Source organism: Hypanus sabinus, chromosome 8 (genome assembly GCF_030144855.1).
Source record: "Hypanus sabinus isolate sHypSab1 chromosome 8, sHypSab1.hap1, whole genome shotgun sequence".
Lineage (NCBI taxonomy): Eukaryota > Metazoa > Chordata > Chondrichthyes > Myliobatiformes > Dasyatidae > Hypanus > Hypanus sabinus.
In genome coordinates, this window is record NC_082713.1 from 28,181,778 (window position 1) to 28,203,979 (window position 22,202).

A 22,202-nucleotide genomic window follows, 5' to 3' on the forward strand; every position below is an offset into this window, starting at 1 on the left:
TTCTCCCGACTTCGACCCTCCCCCTCTTCATGGACACTGGTCTTCTGCCAGCTCTGGATCTCTTTTTTGCTAACTGCTGACGGGACATCAACCGTCTCGACTTCACCACACCTTGTTCCAATCCCAACCTTACTATAAAACCTGTTGATAAGGGGGGGGGGGGGGCACTGTTGTTGTCTGGCATACTGACCTCTACCTTGCTGAGGCACAGCAACAACTCACTGATACCTCCTCTTATCTACCCCTCGATCATGACCCCACTAAGGAGCACCAGGCCACTGTCTCCCACACCATCACCAACCTTATCAGCTTTGGGGATCTCCCATCCACTACCACCAACCTCATAGTTCCCACACCCTGCACTTCCCGTTTCTACCTCCTACCCAAGATCCACAAATCTGCCTGTCCAGGTAGACCCATTGTCTCAGCTTTCTCCTGCTCCACTGAACTCATTTCTGCATATCTCAACACTGTTTTAAACCCCCCCCCCCCCCGTTCAATCCCTTGCCACCTATGTTCATGACACTTCTCACACTTTGCATTTTTTCAATGATTTTATGTTCCCTGGCCCCCACCATCTTATTTTCACCATGGATGTCCAGTCCAAATATACCTATATGTAGGAAGGTCTCAAAGCTTTCAAAGCTCTCCACTTCTTGTTGGATTCCAGACCTAACCAGTTCTCCTCTTCCACCACTCTCCTCCGTTTTGGGGAATTAGTCCCGACTCTCAATAATTTCTCCTTTGGCTCCTCCCACTTCCTCCAAACCAAAGGTGTAGCCATGGAGCCCCTGTATGGGTCCCAGCTATGCCTGCCTTTTTTGTTAGCTTTGTGGAACAGTCCATGTTCCAAGCCTATATGGGTATCCGTCCCCCTCTTTTCCTTTGCTACATCGATGACTACATTGGCGCTGCCTCCTGCGCGCATGCTGAGCTCGTTGACTTCATTAATTTTGCCTTCAACTTTCACCCTGCCCTCAAATTTACCTGGTACATTTCCGACACTGCTCTCCCCTTTCTTGATCTTTCTGTCTCCATCTCTGGAGATGGCTTATCTACTGATATCTACTATAAGCCTATGGACTCTCACAGCTATTTGGATTATTCTTCTTCCCACCCTGTCTCTTGCAAAAATGCCATCTCCTTCTCGCAATTCCCTCGTCTCCGCCACATCGACTTTCAGGATGAGGCTTTTCATTCCAGGATGAAGGAGATATCTTCCTATTTTAAAGAAAAGGGGCTTCCCTTCCTCCACCATGAACTCTGCTCTAAACACATCTCTCCCATTTCACGCTCGTCTGCTCTCACCCCATCTTCACCTACCACCCTACCAGCCTCCAGGTCCAACGTATAATTCTCCGTAACTTCCGCTACTTCCAACAGGATCCCACTACCAAGCACATCTTTCCCTCCCCCCCACTTCTGCTTTCTGCAGGGATCGCTCCCTATGCAACTCCCTTGTCCATTTGTCCCCCTCATCCCTTCCCACCGATCTCCCTCCTGGCACTTATCCTTGTAAACGGAACAAGGGCTACACCTGTCCTTACACTTCCTCCCATTCAGGGCCCCAGACAGTCCTTCCAGGTGAGGCGACACTTCACCTGTGAGTCGGCCAGTGTGGTATACTGCGTCCGGTACTCCTGGTGTGGCCTTTTATATATTGGTGAGACCTGACGCAGACTGGGAGACCGTTTCGCTGAACACCTACGCTCTGCCCTCCAGAGAAAGCAGGATCTCCCAGTGGCCACACATTTTAATTCCACGTCCTATTCCCATTCTGATGCGTCTATCCATGGCCTCCTCTACTGTCAAGATGAAGCCACACTCAGGTTGGAGGAACAACACCTTATATACCGACTGGATAGCCTCCAACCTGATGGCATGAACATTGGCCTCTAACTTCTGTTAATGCCCCTCCTCCCCTTCTTACCCCATCCCTTATTTATTTAGTATTTTCCCCCCCTCCTTTTTTTTCTCTCTCTCTGCCCATTCACTCTGCCTGTTCTCCATCTCCCTCTGGTGCTCCCCTCCCCGTTTCTTTCTCCGTAGGCCTCCTGTCCCCTGATCCATTCCCTTCTCCAGTTCTGTATCCCTTTTGCCAATCAACTTATCAGCTCCTCCCCCTCCTGTCTTCTATCATTTCAGATCTCCCCCTCCTCCTCCCACTTTCAAATCTCTTACTATCTTTTCTTTCAGTTAGTGCTGACGAAGGGTCTCGACCCGAAACGTCGACTGTATTTCTCCCTATAGATGCTGCCTGGCCTGCTGCGTTCCACCAGCATTTTGGCTGTGTTGCTTGAATTCCCAGCATCTGCAGATTTCCTTGTGTGTGGCACATATATATGGCTGGGGTGCCCAAGACTTTTGAACAGTACTGTATTTGTCAACGTGGAGCGGAGTGCAAGTTTGCAAGTCTGACAGGAGCAAAGAATGCTGGGAATGGTGCGGGTGGAAGGTCATGGGAGGGGTAAGGGACAGATAGCAGAGAAGGAGTGCCAGGGTGGGGTGGCGTGGATGCAGACACTCTGAGACACCAGGTAAAAGTAATTTGATTGGTTTATTGATCATTACAAAATGTCCCTCTGGTGCATCCCACTCCCCACCTTCTCCCTTCCCCTTTTCCCAACTATGATTTGTGTCTCCCTGCCCCCTTCCCACTCTCAGTCCACAACAGAACCATATCAAAATCAGATTTATCATCACACGCATGTCATGAAATTTGTGTTTTTTTTTCCCAGGATTACAGCATAAATGACTACAGTACTGTGCAGAAGTCTTGGGTACCCTAGACTTTGGCACAGTACTGTGCTTGTGTGCGTGATGCTTATCTGCAAACTTTAGTCAGGGATTTCATTTTTAATGTCTCAATAAAAGTGAAACTTTGGTTTATTTCTGTCTTTGACCAACTCTTCGCAATGATTCATTGTAAATTAGTAGGGTCTTTATATTTTCCAAAGCCTCTAAATATTAGCTGGAACAACAGTGATGGTGAAGAAACTGAAAAGCAGGCTAGAGACTGGAGCTATTTTTAGTTGAGTGGATGCACGACCATGTAGCAGGGTATGGGATTGCTCATTTGAGAGTCAATGTTTAGCAGAAAGGGCAATTATTGTTGTAAGCTGTTATGTTAATAACATGGTGTGTTGCAGCTGTCATTCTCCAAAGAGAGCTCCGACTTCAAGTGGATATTAATTATCTCTGTAGAGGAGGATGAGTATTGCAAGGCCAGTTAATTCCATTTTAGCCCTTCAAATGTGGGATGGAATGTAGAATAATTCATTTCCAGTTTCATGACAGGGTGGTCTTTTGCAGGAAAGAACCCAAGTCTGGCCAATACACTACAGTCAAAAATATAATTAGAAAGTAAGGAGGAATTTGCACAAAGAGCAGACACCGATTATACAGCATATATGTGGGAACGTTCTTTAAAAAATCTGGCATTCCACTGAGATGTGGTAACCCTTTTCCTTGTCAATCATGAGTCTTGGAATGAAAAAAATTCTTTTTTTTATAAAGAAAGAGCTACATAGATTCCTGATAAGCAAGTATAGAGTGAAGGTTACCAGTGGGAGATTAAAACGCGAAGTTCAGATGTAGTCAGATCAGCTGTAACCTTATTAAGTGACGGGGCTAGGCTCAAGGAGCCAAATGGCCCACACCTGCTATTTCCACAGAAAGAAATCTGCCAGACCTACTAGTGGAATTGTCTCCTAGCCACCTCGCCAATCCAGGAGCAAAAAGGGATGGACAATCAATGTAACATTGACAGAGATGCTGGCTTCCCATGAAAACAAACTAAATACAGTCTCAAAATCTGTGAAATTGAACACAAATATCACTAATGTTCATTTGATCTATGAGGAATCAGTAGAACATTGGTTTTATTCAATAGTTCTGCTCCTTTTTATTAAGGAGAACATATAGCAGCTTTCCAGTAAACTTTACAGCCACACTTTGTAATTAGAATCATGTTTATTATCTCTGACATATGTTGTAAAATTTATGGCTTTGTGGCAGCAGTACAGCATAAGACTTAAAAATGACTGAGTTACAAAATAAATAGTGCAAAATTTGTACAATGAGTTAGTGATTATGGGTTTGTGGACGGTTCAGTAATCTGCTGGTGGAAGGGAAGAAGCTGTAACTAGACTGCTGAGTGTGGGTCCTCAGGTTCATGCACCTCGGCCCCGGTGGTAGTAATGTGAAGAGGTAATACCCCTGGATAGTGAGGGTCTTTAATGCCTTCTTGAAGAACCAGTGGTGTGGAGGTTTGTGCCCATGATGAAATTGGCTGCAACCCTCTGCTGTCTCTTCCAGTCTTGTGCATTGGAGATTCCATACTACGCTGTGATACAACCCGTCATGACGCACTTCATCATAGATCTGTAAACATTTGCTGGAGTATCAAATCTTCTCAAATTTGTAAAGAGCCACCCTCATGATTGCATGGATGTATTGGGCCCAGGATTGATCCTCTGAGATGTGGACATCCGGTGATGCACTCTTTTGTTGACTTCAGTTGACGAATATTTGTCAGGACTCTGCTGATCCCTTTTGGAAAAGGGTAGCCTGAGTGTGTGAACTTGGCTTTAGTTTCTGATCTAGACAGTAGCATCTGAAACAGGGCTCCAGCTCATCAGTCCTGCACTGATGTGTCAGCTTCAGCTGTTGTGCTGTGTTCACACAGCTTGAAACCGCAATCTTCTGATTAGTGTCAGAGCGCTCCCCATCGAGGCAGGGAAAACACTGAAGAGAGTGTTTTCCCCAACATCAGATGTTTGAGCTTCAGGGAATAAATAGCTTTTGAAATAAAAGTCACATCCAGTGCCATGTGCTAGCAAGAGCAGAACTCTGTGTATATCAGTAGGTAGCTGGAGTGATGGTGTTGGGGAAGGGATTCTGATTCCTGGGATATGGGGACCACTGGGGAAGGTGGACAAATGGGTGGTCCTTGGGCTATGTTGGGGGAGATGGGCTGCGGAAGAAGTGCTACACCTGCCCCCACACTTCTTCCCTCACCACCATCCCAGGCCCCAGACAGTCCTTTCAGTTGAGGCACCACTTCACCTGCGAGTCAACTGGGGTGATGTACTGTATCCGGGGCTCCCAATGTGGCCATTTATACATCGGGGAGACCCGCCGCAGACTGGAAGACCATTTCGCTGAACACCGGTGCTCAGTCCTCCAGCAGTGGCGGGATCTCCACACTTCAATTCCACAGACCACTCCCACTCCGACATGTCTGTCCATGGCCTCCTCTACTGTCAAGATGAGGCCACATGCAGGTCAATGGAGCAATACCTTATCTCCCACCTAGGTAGCCTCCTACCTGCCGGCATGACCATACAACTCACAGACCTCCGTTGATACCCCTGCCCCCCCCCCTTACCCCATCCCTATCTATAATTTTAGTCTGGTTCTCTTTGTCTCTCTTCCCCCCCCCCCCCCCCACTATAATCTCTCCCCCAGCCCTACCTTTCTTTCTCTTTTATTTCCCATAATTCTCCACCTTCCCCCTAGCCCATTTCCCTCCAGCCTATCACTTCCAGGCTTCTTATCCCCCCTCGACCATCCCCATGTTACTTCACTCCTGATGAAAGGTTTCAGCCCGAAACGTCGTCACTACCTCCTCCCATAGATGCTGTCTGGCCTGCTGAGTTCTGCCAGCATTTTGTTTTTTTATTTGCTTCCTAGTCTGTTGAGAGGTTTTAAACTAGAATAGCAAGGGGGAGTTCTTACTGAGCTTGTTTTTACTAATTAATTAATTTGAAAAAATACCTATCTATACTAGTCTGTAGGTAATTAATGTACTAGTGCAACTTTTGTGATCTCAGCCAAAAGCATCTCAATTATATGATGTGGGAAGTCACAAGGGTGCCAGGCTCACAGTTCCAACCTGTTTTGCAAATAGGTACATCCAGTAATATTGTTGCTGTTAGAGGCATAGTTCCAGGGTGACTGACAATGGGAACTCAGCGCCCTGGAGAATTCAATACTTGAGAAGGAAAATGAACAAAGAAAAAGAGATGAGATAGTGTTTGTAAAAGAGGAGATGAATGTGACCGTGAAGGCAGACATTAGCTCAGAAAGTCGGTATCAGGAATTTATGTAGATAGGGCTCAGAAACACCTTTGGGCAAAAACCTGGGAGGGTTTGTCAGTGGCTCTTCTAATGATAGTTTTAATTGCTGTTTGGGGAATCAAGAACATGGAACCTTCCTTCCCTAGAATTGCTCTGGTGTAGGGAACAAAATTAGCATTAATTATTGAACTTACTTGTATCTGTGCTGCCTGTTTAGAAATAGTGAAGCGACTGATTTTTGTATTCTCTTCCACTCCAGGCAATAGTTGTCACACTCTCTCTGCAGGGTCTTCTTTCCCTACTCCGGTTCAGATTAATTTATCTATCGAAACATAGAGCGAAATGTGTCAACACAACTCACTCCTGACAGGGTTCATTTGGGGCGCCACATTAGCACAACGGCGCCAGAGTTCTGAGCTCAATTCTGGCATCTCCTGTAAGGAAGTTTGTGTGGCATTCCCCAGTGCGTGTGGGTCTCCTCCAGGCGCTCCGGTTTCCTCCCACTGTCCAAAGGTGTATCAGTTAGTTGGTTAATCGGTCATTGGAAATGGTCCTCTGGGTAGGCTAGGGTCAAATCGATGGGTTGCTGGGCTTGATGGACCGCAAGGGCCCATTCTGCACTGTACCTCGAAATGAAAAAAATAGGTAAGCCCATCTCCCCTCTTTCCCACCACCTATTAACACTTCCTCCTCTCCCTACTCAGCAATGTCTCTCCCTTCCTTTTCAAAAGGATCTTTCTTTTCCCCCTGCCTTGTGGCATAATGGATTACACTAGCTACTTCCCGTCTACAGACTGGAATTTATACCACCAAGGACACCATGTCCCAGCCATAAAATAAACAATCTCAAGTTGGCAGGACTGTAAAAAAGCAAGACATTAGAAGTTTTAAAAAAAAAGTCACTTGTATTTTTGTCATAGAGAAAAATGTCTTTAAATAGAAGCTATACTTACTGGGTTGGCTGCTTCTGTTAATGTTCCAGTCAAGACTGATGACTCCAAATAATTGTTGCAGGTATAAATCCACTACTGTGTGTTAATAACTGTTTAAAGATGTAAAATAAAATTCTGCTCCACAAACAATGCTGCCAATAAAATGGACCATAGTCCCTTAAGGACAGTTCAGTTGCAAGGTGCTAAGTTTTGACAATTTTGTTGTATATTTAAGGTCACGGAGGTTAACCTGAACAACATGCTCTGTCCTGCGATATCCGACCCCTTCTACAGCTCCTGGTATCGGATCTGGGCATCGGCACATCAGACAGTGATGACGGTGACACACGGAAAGCTGGTCACTCTCCTGTTCTACATTGCTGCTCCAGCTCGCAAGTATCTGGTGGATGTGGTCAAGCTGCCAATCAAGAAATTTGTTTGAGTCATTGCAGCAAATGCTTTCCAGAAATGTACGTCACTTAGGCAAATGCTAGAAACTGGAAAAGAGAAGATTCTAAAAGGGGGATTTTTTAAAAAAATATTTTGTTGACTGCAGTCAATGACTCAGGAGCTTTAAGGGAGCTTTATCTGAAATAGTTTTATACTTTTGTAATACATAATGAAAGAGGCTGTGCACAGAGGTTTAAAATTTCAGATTGAATGAGCAAGTTCAAAAAGGGAAGTTGTTGTTCACAACAAATTTGAGAGAGGAAAATACTGGGCCAGATACGTTGCTCTTTTCCCATTGCCATTGATTACCTCAGTCACGAGTGTTGTGTCTAGAACATCCCCACCCAAATATCTTTGCTTGTGCATTTGAAAAAGATGGATCGCGTACTTGTGTCTGACTCGTAAACAACGTTGATGAAAAATTGGTTCTGTTTATTTGTATTAACTTTTTATCCATGCAGTTAAAAGAGTGAGGCTTGTTTACTCAGATAGAATTGAGAATACTGCAAGATCACAGAGTCCAAATGTGGAAGCTGGTGGCATTTGCAATCAGCTTGCAAGAACTCACCTAATTCTTCCATCATTGATTAATTTTGTTTCCAATTGATGTGATGTATCGATCATATTCCTGCACCTGCCTGGCCTAAAAGGATGTGTGATGGCTGCTACTGTAAGGAATTGTTTTGTTTCATCCCAGGAGATGTCCGTACAAAAAAAAGACTTGGCCAGGAGAATTTGCAAGTTGAGTACATTTGAAAACCTAATGCACTGTCTCTCAGCACCCACTTTTACTTCACTGTTGCTGAATTTACATCGTTGTGAGGAAAGACGGTAGTTCTGCCTCACATTGCCACATACTGTTACCCAGACGATTCTTTGGAGAGAAATGCGTTAAGAAGGGTGGCACTATTTTACATGTATGAAAACAATGTTTTAGATGCATTTGCTGCATTTAATTCCTCCTAAAAAAAATTGAAATTTCATCCATTTTTGTTTAATAATGATGGTCACTTGTGCTTTGATGTGTTGTTTATGTTATCAAAAATTTGATGTACCTGTTAAAATGGGTTATACGTGGTCACACAAGCAAACCTTGGCCTGCAGCTCAGCAAGCATATTCCAAAATCATGTCGGTTTCCCATTCCATTAACAGGAAAACATCTTTCAAATCTAAAGCGGCTGTCATATGTAATTTAAAGGTCCTTAATGTTTTATTGATACAGTGGAATGTCATTTAGATCATGTTTTATATTTTTATGGTACGTGCAATGAGAAGATGGAAAGAAATGAGGCTGAGTTATAATCAGTGTTTGACTCATTTCTTATTCGTCTGACTGGCTATCTGTTGCAAATAGTATTAGTCTCCATTTCAAGGAAGGCAGCTATGCAAATTTCTAAGGGGTTTTATTTTGTATTCCTGAAAAATCCCATTTCTAGAATTTTGCTGATGCTCAAATTGAATAAGCACAATGGTTAAAAAAAAGCTTTTTCAATGTGGGGAAATATCTTGCAGTGATCATTTGTTTTAGTGATGTGGATAACTTGAAGAAACATAAATACAAGCTAACCAGCATCTTATTCCTCTCCATTTCACCTGTACAACATAATTCCTCATGAAAGCAATTTATAATTTCTTACCATAAGCAAAACATGATTTATTTCTATACGCCGAAAAAGAAGTTTGAGTTGGAAGCCTTTTGGTGGGGAGTACATTGATATTTTTAAATTGCGCTTATTATTAAATTCTCCCTTACTGATTTGTTTCTTTTACTAAATCGGAGCTTTTTTTTTTGTCATTGGGCTTGTAAATTTTATTGAAATTGCCGCTAAATCACTGTATTGCTATTCCCTCCTTTTCCCACTACGTGATTCTGGCAGCCTATCACAAAGAATGTTTCGATGGTTAGTTAATCCTGCTTCTCTAGGAATGCAATGGAAAGCATTTTGGAACCTGAGACGGTGCCTTTCCTCTTCTCCAGGTGGGATTTCAGCTCACTGGAATTAGTGAAAAAGCAACTTTCCCAAAACTAATTGTGTTAGGCCCACTCCATGATTGAGGGACTTTAATCTTCTGACACTGGTTTGTTGATGGTCAAAAGGCAGTGGTTTACTGGGTGAAAGCTTCATTTGCTTTTCATGTTTTCTGCACATAAAATAATTCTGCATCTGATACATAGTTTGTGCTATTTCCACCCTGTTAACAATGACACAATGCAACTGGCATCCTCAACCCCAGAAGAGGAAACTGTAGTGGTGATTCATCACTGTTTAACGTGCTATATGTACTGTAAAGATGAGCGCACAAATAGTGCCCTCTTCAATTAAAGTGGCTTCCTCACCCTCAGAGGGCTGTTAGTTCTTTAAGTAAAAATGCTTGTTAATTGTGAAGTGATCCTTCAGAAGAGAAGGATGGAAAAAATATAAGCCATTAAGTCCCAATGTTGCCATATAATTTTCCTACAACAATGAGAAAATATTAACTATAAGTGGAATCAACCTTAGGTTCCTTGAGCTTTTGCCATCATTCTATAGAATTATGGCAAGCCTTCCTCCTCAGGTTCACTTTCCAGTCTGTTCACCATACTGGTTATGATGTCCTTAATGTAGGAAATTATTTTGAACATCAACTCAGTGTACTAAATATGTACAGCCCTCTAGAATCACAAAAATTAATAACCCTCTGTGTTTAGATCTGTTTACCTCTCCTCAATTCCAAATGGCCTAATCTGAGATTATCTCCTAACTGGCAAGGCCTGAGACTGTCTCCAAAATTTGCAATTCTGCAGACTGAGTTTTGTCCCTTTGTTTCCCTCAGAATCATTGACATCACCTGTAAACTCCTTATTCACATCACTCCTCATACAACAATCCCCATCTCAGGAAAATGGGATTGAAATATCAGAAAGATACACTCTAGAGCCTATGCTCTACTAACTGTATTTTTTAAATAGTTAACCTGGATTCAGGATTTTTAAGAAAAAAATTGTATCAATGTAATACTATTTGAAACTGTTAAGTGCAAACGAAGGCATTAGTTGAAAATTGTGTTTTGAGAAGTCAAAAACCAGGTGTGAATTTTGTAATGCCTAAATGAGTGGTAGAGAATGGATGGCATTTCAATGATTCATGCCTTTGGGGTACATTTTATAAAATGGCTTCTTTTACACTGCCTTTTCTACAGCCCCACAGGAAAGTGCAGACTGAAGATGTTCCAAATCCACAGTGAGATCTTTCTGTAATATTAAAGGCACAACAAACTTATGCAAAGGCCTTATTGCTGATGCAACTAAATCCACAAAACAAGGATGCCTGTGTTGAGATGATGACGTTTTGGGGGGGTTGGGGGTGAGAAAGAGGGCTTAACCCTAGAAGCTGTAAAATAAAAAGCCTAAGCTTTGCTATTTTCCCCCACATTTTGATAAGATACTTTTCAAAGTTGCTGAATAGCTTCAAGATTATGTGGCCTTCTTAAATATATCTGCAAACCTTTTAGAAGTACTGACATGCCAACTCAGGGAGACAAGGAACTGCTTGGAATCATCTAGTCAGTAAAACTGAAAACTAGATGTATGTTTTAGAGGTATTTATTTCCAGGACTTTCCCTTTTACTGCTTTTAGCTAGGGAATACCAAGGGGCCAGCAAAAAAAACATGTGATGATGACAGTGCTGTATTTTAATATTTCAAACAGATGTTTTCAGTTGACTTGCTATTCTGAAATTTCACTGGCATCCAATACTTGTGGCTTTGGTCAGGTGTGTACCTCACTTAGAATGTTTTTTTTAAATGAAAATTTTCAAATAGAATATTGATACTTACAGACTTATAAGGAGAAAGGAAGTTTGTAGCTACCTTTGGAGAATGGTACATATTATAAGTGAGATTTTGTGTAGTTTTTAAAGAAAGGAAATCACTTCAAGCTGCTGCTTTTGCAATTATGTCTGCATAGTGAAATTTGTTATTATTGGAAGCATTTTATCACAAGCCACTTATTTCTAAACATAGTTTGCTTTCTATGTTTGTAGAAAATTGGTTATTAAAAGTTTTGCATTTTCATAACTGCCTTGTTAGTTGTGCCATCAATCTCAAGCCATAAATCAGCATTTTAATAACAAATGTTACAGATTCCAGTATTTTTAACATTTTGTATTATACAGAATCTAAAATTTTGTCCGTGAACTTATACACATAGTGGGGAAGATGATCTAACATTTGGCATTTCTACTACCTCTGTACAGCATGTTTTTTGAAATACACTATTCCAATCTTGCAATTAATTACACTAAGGAAAATGTGTACTTGGTCCCAGAAAATTGAGGATTGTTTTTAGTTAACTTCTAGAGAAGATCTGATCAAAATTTTAATTTACAAGTGTTGCATGTTATTCTAATTAATTATTTCCATCCATTGTGGTTCCCCATTTTTCAATTTGATGTCTTTCTGCAACATGCGTAACGCCAGTGTAGCACCAATCAAGGCACTGCCTGGAGGGTCGGTACCTCAGCAGCTGAAGGTGTGGCTCTCAGTAGAACAGCAGAGAAGATCAGGGCTGCTCTGAAGCTACAACTAGAGGAGTGAAGAAATCCTGAGGAGTTTGCAGCTGGTTAGAAAAATAGGGAGGAAGGCAAGGCAACAGAGGGATTTTGCAATCACAATGAGAAATTTTAAAATGTTGGTTTGGGTATTATGCAGCTCAACATAAGTTGGACTTCACACAGGGATTGGATTCAGGTTCTGGACGCAGCATAACACGATTACAGTGGCAGCGATCTAGGTTTAGTTCTGCCACTTTCTGTACGTTCTCCCCATTACCCAGTGGGTTTCCTTCCTCATTCCAAAGACATACAGGCTAGTAGGTTAAGTGCTGGTATGGGTGTAATTGGGCAGAAGAGGCTAGTTGGGCCGGAAGGGCCAGTTAGTGTGCTGTATCTCTAAATGAAAGTTATAGAGGATGAAAGGTGTGAAGCTAGATAGCTGAGCATGAGCTAGTTGAATTTGTAAGTTTAAGAGCATGAAAGGGTGGTGGTTGTGATGAACTTGAAGCAGAAGAGATCCAGAGTTACCTTCAAATCAAAGCAGGACATTGTTTACAGCAGCATGGTTATCCTTACTGACGCAAGCAATTTTACACAGGTAAGTGATAATGGAGATGGTGTGAAGCTGGAAATGGCTCAGGGTGAAGGTAGAGGTTCAGATTTGTTTTATTTATCACATGTACAGTGAAACATGCCGCAAAGTGTGCCATTTTGCATGAACAACCAACACAACCCAAGGTTACGCTGGTGGCAACACACAAGTGTCACCATGCATTCCAGTGCCAACATAGCATGCCCACAATGCTCGACAGAACAACACAGAACACAAACAGCCCACAAAACAAGCCCCGTTCCTCCCTCCCTCCGTCCCACCCACCAGCCACAGACATACACTCCTCCTCCCCTCAGGACAGGCAGTCTCCGGCCTCCAGCCTCCAGGTAGGATGCAAGGTTGGGAAAGAGTTTTCCACCCTTTTCCTTGGCCACTCTCAGAGAGTCATAAGGTAGGGAATAGAGTTAGAAATGGGAAATGAAAACAATGTCTTCAGTCTTCCCACATTTAATTAGACTACAATTTTACTTATCCAGTACTGGACGTCGAGGTGACTAAGTTGCGAGCTGGAGATGGAAAGCTGTGGTGTAAAGGGCTTGGCTGCACGAGCATACACGTGACCTGATCTTGTGTTTGTACTTCCCATTGCCTGACTGAGAAATTAAAGAAGCTTCCAACTGAATGTGAGAGGAGTGGACAGTCACTGCAAAACATGATTATTCTTACCCAATCAGTCACAGACCGAGCATCTCCCTCCCAGCTGAGAGCGTGTTGGAGGGTGATGTGGTATTAGCAGAAACCCAGTTTGCCAGTTCTGACCTTGAAATGCAGCGTTGAGATCAGGTATGCTCAAGAGAAAAGCTTGGGATGGTGGGAAGAGCAAAGTGAGGTCATGGAGAAGGGCACTGAGGGCAGAGCTGATAGGAAACTAGCAACACCATCCACATACGAGCCGGAGGCTGGTGGGCATAAGACAGGAGCAGGTGGCGGATCATGCTTTAAGTTTAGTGCAGATCAAAGGGAAATGAGAAAAGCTTATTTCTGGGGGAATCTGAATAATATCCATGGTTAAAGAAAGCGATTCAGCAGAAATGGCCAAGCACGTGATTTGCGGAGCCCCTCACACTTGAAACAAAGGTAAAGTAGGTGTGAGTGTGCAAGGGAAAGGCCTGTGAAGAGAAACTGGAAGCAATCTTTACACTTAAGTTCCAAGGAATGAGGAACACAAATTCTTTATGACACAATCAAACCTGGCACAACCACAACAATGGTTTTGGTAGCTAGAGTCCCTTGGAGAGCGGGGAACAGGGAGTGTCATCCTTGAGATAGGGAAAGAGAGGGAGATTTGTAATAGGGGATGGATGCCGAGGACATGAGTAAGCAGACCATTTAACTGGTGAAATGATATATTGATGCAACATGCATACGTTAGAAACTGAGAAGTTTCCAGTATTGGGTTGGTCTGGTGTGTGTAACTGCTGACTCAATCACTGTATTGCTCATAACTACCGTACTGCCAGAAACTTTGCAGCTCAACGGTTTTAGTGGATCTGACAACTTTATTGCTAAAAGATTGCAAAGATTTAATCACAGTTCCAACAATTTTCCTTCCTCCCTTTTGGACTCGATAGTTAACTCTGTGACTTCAGTAACCTGCCTTTCTCATTGTCAAAAATAGCCATTTCTGCTGCCAAGTTATCCATATGTGAAATTGGCTCGATTTTTGCTCTCCATATGCACAGCCTGACTTGCTGGGCAGATCCTGTATGTTGCAATTTTTTTTAATTCCATTGTCCGTTACTGGTCTCTAATTACTGCCACTAATCCATTGACCACAGCTTATTGCCATAGCAACCCTTGCCTCACCTTCTTCTTATTTACTCTCCTCCACCCCAACTCTCACAAAGAATTCAAATTCCATTATTTTACTTCCTATTTCCACCTTGCTGTTACTTTCAGAGTTGATTTTCCCTTCCTTTTCTAGATTACCTCCATCTTCAGGGTCAAGTTACAGACTTGCGCAATGGTTTGTGTCAGAGCTCCATTCCATTCCTCCAGATACATCTCTTTCATTCATTTGTTCCAGTAGATTTTCCTCAAGGGTTCTAGAGGTCTTTCTTCCAGAATGGTGGCTCCCGTGTCCCCAGCCAAGTTGATAGAAACCTCGGGATCTCATCTGTTTCCTGCATCATGTCTCACCTCCTCCCGGACAGAGCAAGGATTGAAGTCCCTTACTTTCCACCCACTAGTCTCTGCATTCAAACGTTTCCACCATCTTCAACAAGGTTCTCTCACTTGCCACCTCTTACCCTCCCTGCATTTTAAAGGGATTATTCTTTTTGTTTCATTGGTGGTCACTGTTGTTTGTGCCTCCATGGTAGGCCAGTTGGCTTCGCTCCAGATTAGAGGTGTGTGTACATCCGTGTCTGCATATTCATCGTTCAGATCCACCATATATGCCATGTGTCCTGATTAAAGCAGCCCATGTTGCTCCTGCAGCTTTAGTTTAAACAGAAAACAACATATGTTGTACCCTAAGCGAGTCTCAAAATCAGTTTTGCTTTCTGGATTCCCACAAATCACTACTTCATATTGGCACATTCCCACACAACCAGAGGACATACAACACCTGTCCTTTTACCTCTTCTCTTTCCATCTCCCAGGAATCCAAATTGTCCTTCCAACTGAAGCAGCAATTCATGTGTACTTTCAGTACCCTGTACTGCTGTCAGGTTTCAAACTGTGGTCTCATACACATTGGAGAAACTAAATGCTGATTGGGTTAACAAGTTGATAATCAAATAAGGTTTATTCCAAACTTGAGGAACAGCATCTTGTCCTCCATTTTAAATGCTTTGCCATTTGTCAGATTCTATTTTCAGTTCTATGATAACTGTGGAAACTTTTGGTAACCTGTATGTGAACTGGCCATTTTCTCCAAATCGTCCAGCTGTGGTATTGGCACAGGTTTTCTATTCTGCCTGCTGGGCATGTCCTGTAGCCTCACATTCCACAACGTTCAGCCCTCCTTTGTATCATTACACTAACTACTAAAATTAAACAAATGACCATTTCTGTCAGCATGGCAACACTGGTCTCAGCCCATTACATTTCCTCCCCTCCAACCAAATTAAACAAAGAATGCAGATATTGGATACTGAAGCAAAGTGTAAACTGCTGGAGTAATTCAGTGGGTCAGGCAGCATCTGTGGGTGGGTGGGGGAAATGTGGACAGTCAATGTTTCAGGTCGAGACCTTTCATCTGGACTGAAAGATTGCCAGCATATATGGTAAAGGGAAGGGGCAAAGCAGCGATAGGTGTATCCAGGGGCACAGTGGCTATTGGAAGGTGCTTGTACTTGGTTCTGATGAACTGGAATGTCAACTCTTGTTTCTCTTTCCGCTGTTACTATCCGATCTGGTTAATGTTCCAGCCCTTACTTTCAATCTCACCTGTTCTTTCCAATTTCCATCCCATTCACCCCCAATGTAATCATTTATTTCCTTCTAGTTGTATTTTTAGATATATATGACTAAACTTTTCTCCACCCTTTCACTGTGTGACTGTTCATCTCTGTTCTATCGCAGGTCAGTTTTCTTCATCTTTATTTAGAGATATAGCACAGTATAAGCCTTTCAAGCAGTGCTGCCCAGCAACTACAGACAACCTCCGATTTAACCCTAATGTAACCATGGCACAATTTACAATGACCAATTAACCTACTAACCGGGACTTCTTTGGACTATGGGAGGAAACCAGAGCACCCAGAGAAAGCCCATGCATTCCATGGAGAGGACATACAGACTCTTTATAGAGGATGCTGGGATTGAACTCTGAACTCCGATGCCCCAGGCTGTAATAGTTAGATACTCCCTTTGTTTTCCTATCTCACTAACTCGCCACCCACCAACTTCAACTGTATGACTTCTAACCAAAACATTAACTTCTCTCTTCATAGGTCTTGTCTAATGTGTGCTTTAATTTCCTTTTTGGAAAGGTAGTTAGTACAAAGGGTTAAGACAGAACAATACAGGCCCTTTGGCAAATGATGTTCAGCCAACTACCATGAACCTTCTCCACAATCAATCTAACCCTTCCCTCCTACACAACCCAGAACACTCCCTTTTTCTTACATCCACCTGTCTATTTGAGTCTTTTAAATGTCCCTATTGTATCATTCGCTGCCGCCTATATTAAAAAAAATTCCTAAGCTAACACATTTCCTCCACTCACCTTAAACTGATGTCCTCTGGTATTAGCCATTATCTCCCTGTTGTCCGTGCTATCTCTGCCTCTTATAATTGTATACAGCTCTGCCACGTCATCTCTGATCCATCATCTCCAAAGAGAAAAACCCTAGCTTGCTCAACCTATTCTCACAAGACATTCTGCATTCCACAGTTCCTGAGGAGACGTTGGATTGCCTAGCAGGTGAGTTCACAAATAACAAGCGCGGGCAGTCACAGTACTCTGTGCATCACAGTTCCCAAGGAGACATTGGATTGTGTATAATCAGGCACTTGGCAAGGGCTAACAAAAAGAAATTTGGTTTAAGCAGAGCAGCCCAGTGTTCGACTTTGCCTCGTAGAAGCCCAGAAGAGGCAAAGGCTGTAGGTAGATTTTTTTTTTTCCATTTAATTTCTTTCTCACTTTCTTATTGCACTGTTAGAGCATTGGAGATGCCAGGCAAGGTAGTGGAATATTCCCCTCGCGGGATGTGGAAAGGCAGGGAGACCTCCACTGTCCCTGACAATTCCACATGCAAGAAATGCATCCAGCTGCAGCTTCTTCCAGACCGTGTTATGGAATAGAAGCTGGAATTGGATGCACTCCAGATCATTTGGGAGGTGGAGGTTAATCGATAGGACATACAGGGAGGTAGTTACGCCCTAGGTGCAGGACACAGTAACTGAGTGACTATCAGGAGGGGGAGAGGGGATGGGCAGCCAGTGCAAAGTAACATTGTGGTTGTTTCCTCAAGAATAGGTATACTGCTTTGCATACTGTAGGGGGTGAGGGGAAATGGCCTAGCCACAGTGGTCAGGTTTCTGGCACTGAGTCCAGCTCTGTGGCTCAGAAGGGAAGAAGAGCAATACAGTGGTGATAAGGGATTCAGTGGATTCCATATTTAGAGGAGCAGACAGCAGATTCTATGGCCATGAAAGAGACACCTGGATGGTATGTTCCCTCCTAGGTACCAGGGTCAGGGATATCACAGATCGGGTCCACAGCATTCTGAGCAGCCGGAAGTCATGGTGCATGTTGGTACCAATGACACATGTAGGAAAAGGGAGGAGGTTCTGAAGATAGAGAAGGTATTGGGCAGAAAACTGAAAAGTAGGATCTCCTAGGTAGTAATCTCTGGATCGCTGCCTATGCCGTGTGCCAATGAGGGTAAGAGTAGGATGATTTGGCAGATGAGCACATGCCTGAGGAATTGATGCATGGTGCAGGGCTTCAGATTTTTGGATCATTGGGCTCCCTTCTGGGCAAAGTATGACCTGTACAAAAAGGACAGGTTACACCTGAACCCACAGAGGACCAATACCCTTGCGGGTAGGTTTGCTAGAGCTGTCGGGGAGGGTTTATATTAATTGGGTAGGAGGACGGGAAACAAAATGATGGGGAAGCTGGTATATAAGTCGATGCAGCACGTGAGGAAGGATAGGACAAAATTGCAGTCAGTAAGATAAAGTGTAACATGGGAGCAAAATCGAAAAGGGTGATAAATACAGGACTGAAGATGTTCTATTTAAATACATGTAGTATACAGAATTAGGTGATCTTGTAATGCATTTAGAGTTTGGCATATGTGACATTGTGGGAATCACTGAGTCATGGCTGAAAGAAAATCACAGTTGGGAGCTTAATATCCAGGGATACACATTGTATTGAATGGACAGGCAGGTAGGCAGAGGGAAGGGAATGGTTCTGTTGCTTAAAAATTGGAATTAAACCCTTAGAAAGAGTTAAGATAGGATCAGAAGGTGTAGAATGCTTGTGGATAGAATTTTTAAAAAAACTGCAAGGGTGAAAAAAACCCTGATGGGAGTCATATATGAGCTTTAAAACAGGAGATAGGAGGTCGAGAACAAATTACAACCCGAGATAGAAAAGGCATGTAAAAAGGCCAAATTATGAAAGTCATAGGGGATTTCAATATGCATATGAATTGGGGAAAATCAGTTTGGTGCTGAACCCCAAGAGATGGAATTTGTAGAATGTCTATGAGGTGACTTTAGAGGAAAAGCAATTCTGGATTAGCTGTTACGTAATGAACCAGATTTGATCAGGTTAAGGACCCCTTGGGAGGCAATGATCAAAATATGATACAATTCTCCTGCAGTTTGAGACAGAGAAACAAGTCAGATGTATCCATATTACAGAGGAATAAATGGAATTACAAAGAGGAGCTGGCCAAATTTGATTTGGAAAGGGGCACTAGCAGAGCCACTTCACAGAGGAAGCTGAAGTTTCTGGGAGTAGTTCACAAGGAGCAGGACAGATACGTCCCACAGAAGTTGTTGTTCTCAATCGGCTGGGTTAGGCAAACGTGGTGAGCGAAGTTAAGGGCTGCATAAAAGCCAAGGAAAGGGCATATAAGGTAGCAAAAGTGAGTGGGAAGTTAGATGGTTGGAAAGCTTTTAAAATCCAACAAAAGGCAACTAAAAAAGGTATACCAAGGGAAAAGATGAATTATGAAGGCAAACTAGTCAATAATAAAAAGCAAGATACTAAAAGCTTTTCAGTTATATAAAGAATGAAAGGGAGGTGAGAGTTGATATTGGACCACTGGAAAATGCTGCTGGTGAGGTAGTAATTGGGGACATAGGAATGGCTGGTGAACTTACTGAGTAACACACACAATATGCTGGAGTAGCTCAGCAGGCCAGGCAGCACCTATGGAAAAAAAGTACAGTTGACATTTCGGGCTGAAACCCTTCAGCAGGACTGGAGAAAAAAGGCTATGGAGTAGATTTAAAAAGCAGGGGCATGGGGAGAGAGAACCACTAGGTGATAAATGAAACCTGAAGGGGGTGGGATGAAGTAAAGAGCTGGGAAGTTGATTAGTGAGATGTGGTGAGAGGGGAAAAAGATGCCACCTGGCCTGCTGAGTTCCTCCAGCATTTTGTGTGTGTTGCTCAGATTTCCAGCATTTGCAGATTTTCTCTTGCTTGAACTTAATAAGTACTTTGTTTCAGTCTTTGCTGTAGAAGAGTCTAGCTGTATGCTAGAGGTCCATAAGTGTCAGGCAGCAGGAGTGAGTGCCATTGCTACTACAAACTGAAATGTCTAGTCAAACTGAAATGTCTTAAGGTGGATAAGTCACCTGGACCAGATGGACCAGAGTTCTGAAAGAGGTTGCTGAAGAGATAATGGATGCATTGGTCATGATCTTTCAAGAATCACTTGATTCTGGCATGGTTCTAGAGGAAAGGAAAATTGCAAATGTCATTCCACTCTTTAAGAAGGGAGGAAGACGATAGAGAGGGAATTATAGGTCAGTTAGCCAAACCTTCGTGGTTGGGCAAGTGCTGGACTCCATTATTAAGGGCAAGATTTTGGGGTACTTGGAAACTAATGATAAAATAAGTCAAAGTTAGCATGGTTTCTGTAAAGGGAAATCTTGCCTGACAAATTGTTAGAATTCTTTGGGGAAGTAACAAGCAGTGTGGACAAAGGAGAGGCAGTGATGTCAGTTACTAAGATTTTCAGAAGGCATTTTATAAAGTGCCTCACATGAGGCTGCTTAAAAAGATAAAATCCTTTAGTGTTACAGGAAATATACTGGCATGGATTGAGGAATAGCTGACAGGCAGAAGGCAGACAGTGGGAATAAAGGAGGCCTTTTCTAGTTGGCTGCCAGTAACTAGTGGTGTTCCTCAGGGTTCTCTATTGGGTCTGCTACTTTTCACATTGTTTGTCAGTGATTTAGATAGTGGAATTGATGACTTTGTGGTAAAGTTTGTGGACGATACGAAGATAGGTGGAGAGGTAGGTAGCGCTAAGGAAGCAATGCAATTGCAGCAGGAATTAGATAAACAAAAAAGTGGCAGGTGGACTACAGTGCTGGGAAATGTGTGGTAATGCATTTTGGTGTAAGGAACAATAGTGCAGACTATTATCTAAATGGGGAGAAGGTTCAAACATCAGAGGTGTAAGGGGACTTAAGAGTCTTCATGCAAGACTCCCAGTTTAATTCACAGGTTGAGTTTGTGGTAAAGAAGTCAAATGCAATGTTGGCATTTATTTCAAGGGGAATAGAATATAAAAGCAAGGAGATAATGCTGACCATTTATGCTGACCAGCCAGTCAGGCTGCACTTGGACTATTGTCAACAGTTTTGGGCCCCATATCTCAGAAAGGATGTGTTGTCATTGGAGAGAGTCCGGAGGAGGTTCACGAGGATGATTCTGGGATTGAAGGGGTTAACATATGAGGAGCATTTGACAACCTTGGGCCTGTACTCTCTGAAATTTAGAGGAATGCTTTGGGATCTCATTGAAACCTACCGAATGTTGAAAGGACTAGATAGGGTGGATGTGGAGAGGATGTTCCCTCTGGTGGGAATATCCAGAACTAGAGAGCACAGCCTCAAGATTGAGAGGTGACCTTCTAGAACAGGAGTAAATTTTTTTAATCTAGAGTGGTGTATCTGTAGAATGCTCTGCCACAGACTGCAGTGGAGGCCAAGTCCGTGGGAATATTTAACGCAGAAGTTGATAAGATTCCTGATTGGTTGGGATATCAAGGAATATGGTGAGAGGGCAGGTGTGGGGTTGAATGGGATCTGGGATCAGCCATGATGTAATAGTGGTGTGGACTTGATAGGCCATCTGGCCTAATTGTGCTCCTAGACCTTATGGTTTATACAGGATGGCAGAATATAGTATTAATGGTAAGACTCATAGCAGTGTGGAGGATCAGAGTGATCTTGGGGTCTGAATCGGACACTCATAGCTGCTGCACAGGTTGACTCTGTGGTTTAGAAAACATATGGTACATTGGCCTTCATCAATTGTGAGATTGAGTTTAGGAGCTGAGAGGTAATGTTGCAGCTATATAAGACCTTGGTCAGACCCCACTTGGAGTACTGTGCTCAGTTCTGGTCGCCTCACTACAGGAAGGATGTGGAAACCATAGAAAGGGTGCAGAGATTTACCAGGATGTTGCCTGGATTGGGGAGAATGCCTTACGAGAATAGGTTGAGTGAACTGGGCCTTTTCTCCTCGGAGCGATGGAGGATGAGAGGTGACCTGATAGAGGTGTATAAGATGATGAGAGGCATTGATCGTGTGGATAGTCAGAGGCTTTTTCCCGGGGCTGAAATGGTTGCCACAAGAAGACACTGGTTTAAGGAGCTGGGAAGTAGGTACAGAGGAGATGTCAGGATTAAGTTATTTTTTACTCAGAGAGTGGTGAGTGCATGGAATGGGCTGCTGGCGATGGTGGTGGAGGTGGATACGATAGGGTCTTTGAAAGACTCCTGGACAGTTACATGGAGCTTAGTAAAACAAAGGGCTATGGGTAACCCTATGTAATTTCTAAGGCAAGGACATGTTTGGCACAGCTTTGTGGGCTGAAGGGCCTGTATTGTGCTGTAGGTTTTCTATATTTCTATCCAGTAATTTAATTTTTAAAATTTTATAT

At 43.0% G+C, this 22,202-nt stretch overlaps 1 protein-coding gene across 2 annotated transcripts in view; it reads left to right on the plus strand.

Moving 5' to 3' along the window:
- The window catches only part of LOC132397999 (transmembrane protein 164), a 159,898-nt gene extending 148,383 nt beyond the window's left edge, over positions 1 to 11,515 (plus strand). Inside the window, exon 6 of one of the 2 annotated variants that reach the window (XM_059976872.1) lies at positions 7,249 to 11,515. In XM_059976872.1, coding sequence (XP_059832855.1) covers positions 7,249 to 7,455 — 207 coding nt within the window. In that variant the 3' untranslated portion in view covers positions 7,456 to 11,515. The remainder of the gene's footprint in view (positions 1 to 7,248) is intronic. The other variant, XM_059976873.1, reaches the window with a different exon arrangement.
- Positions 11,516 to 22,202: the final 10,687 nt, after the last annotated feature.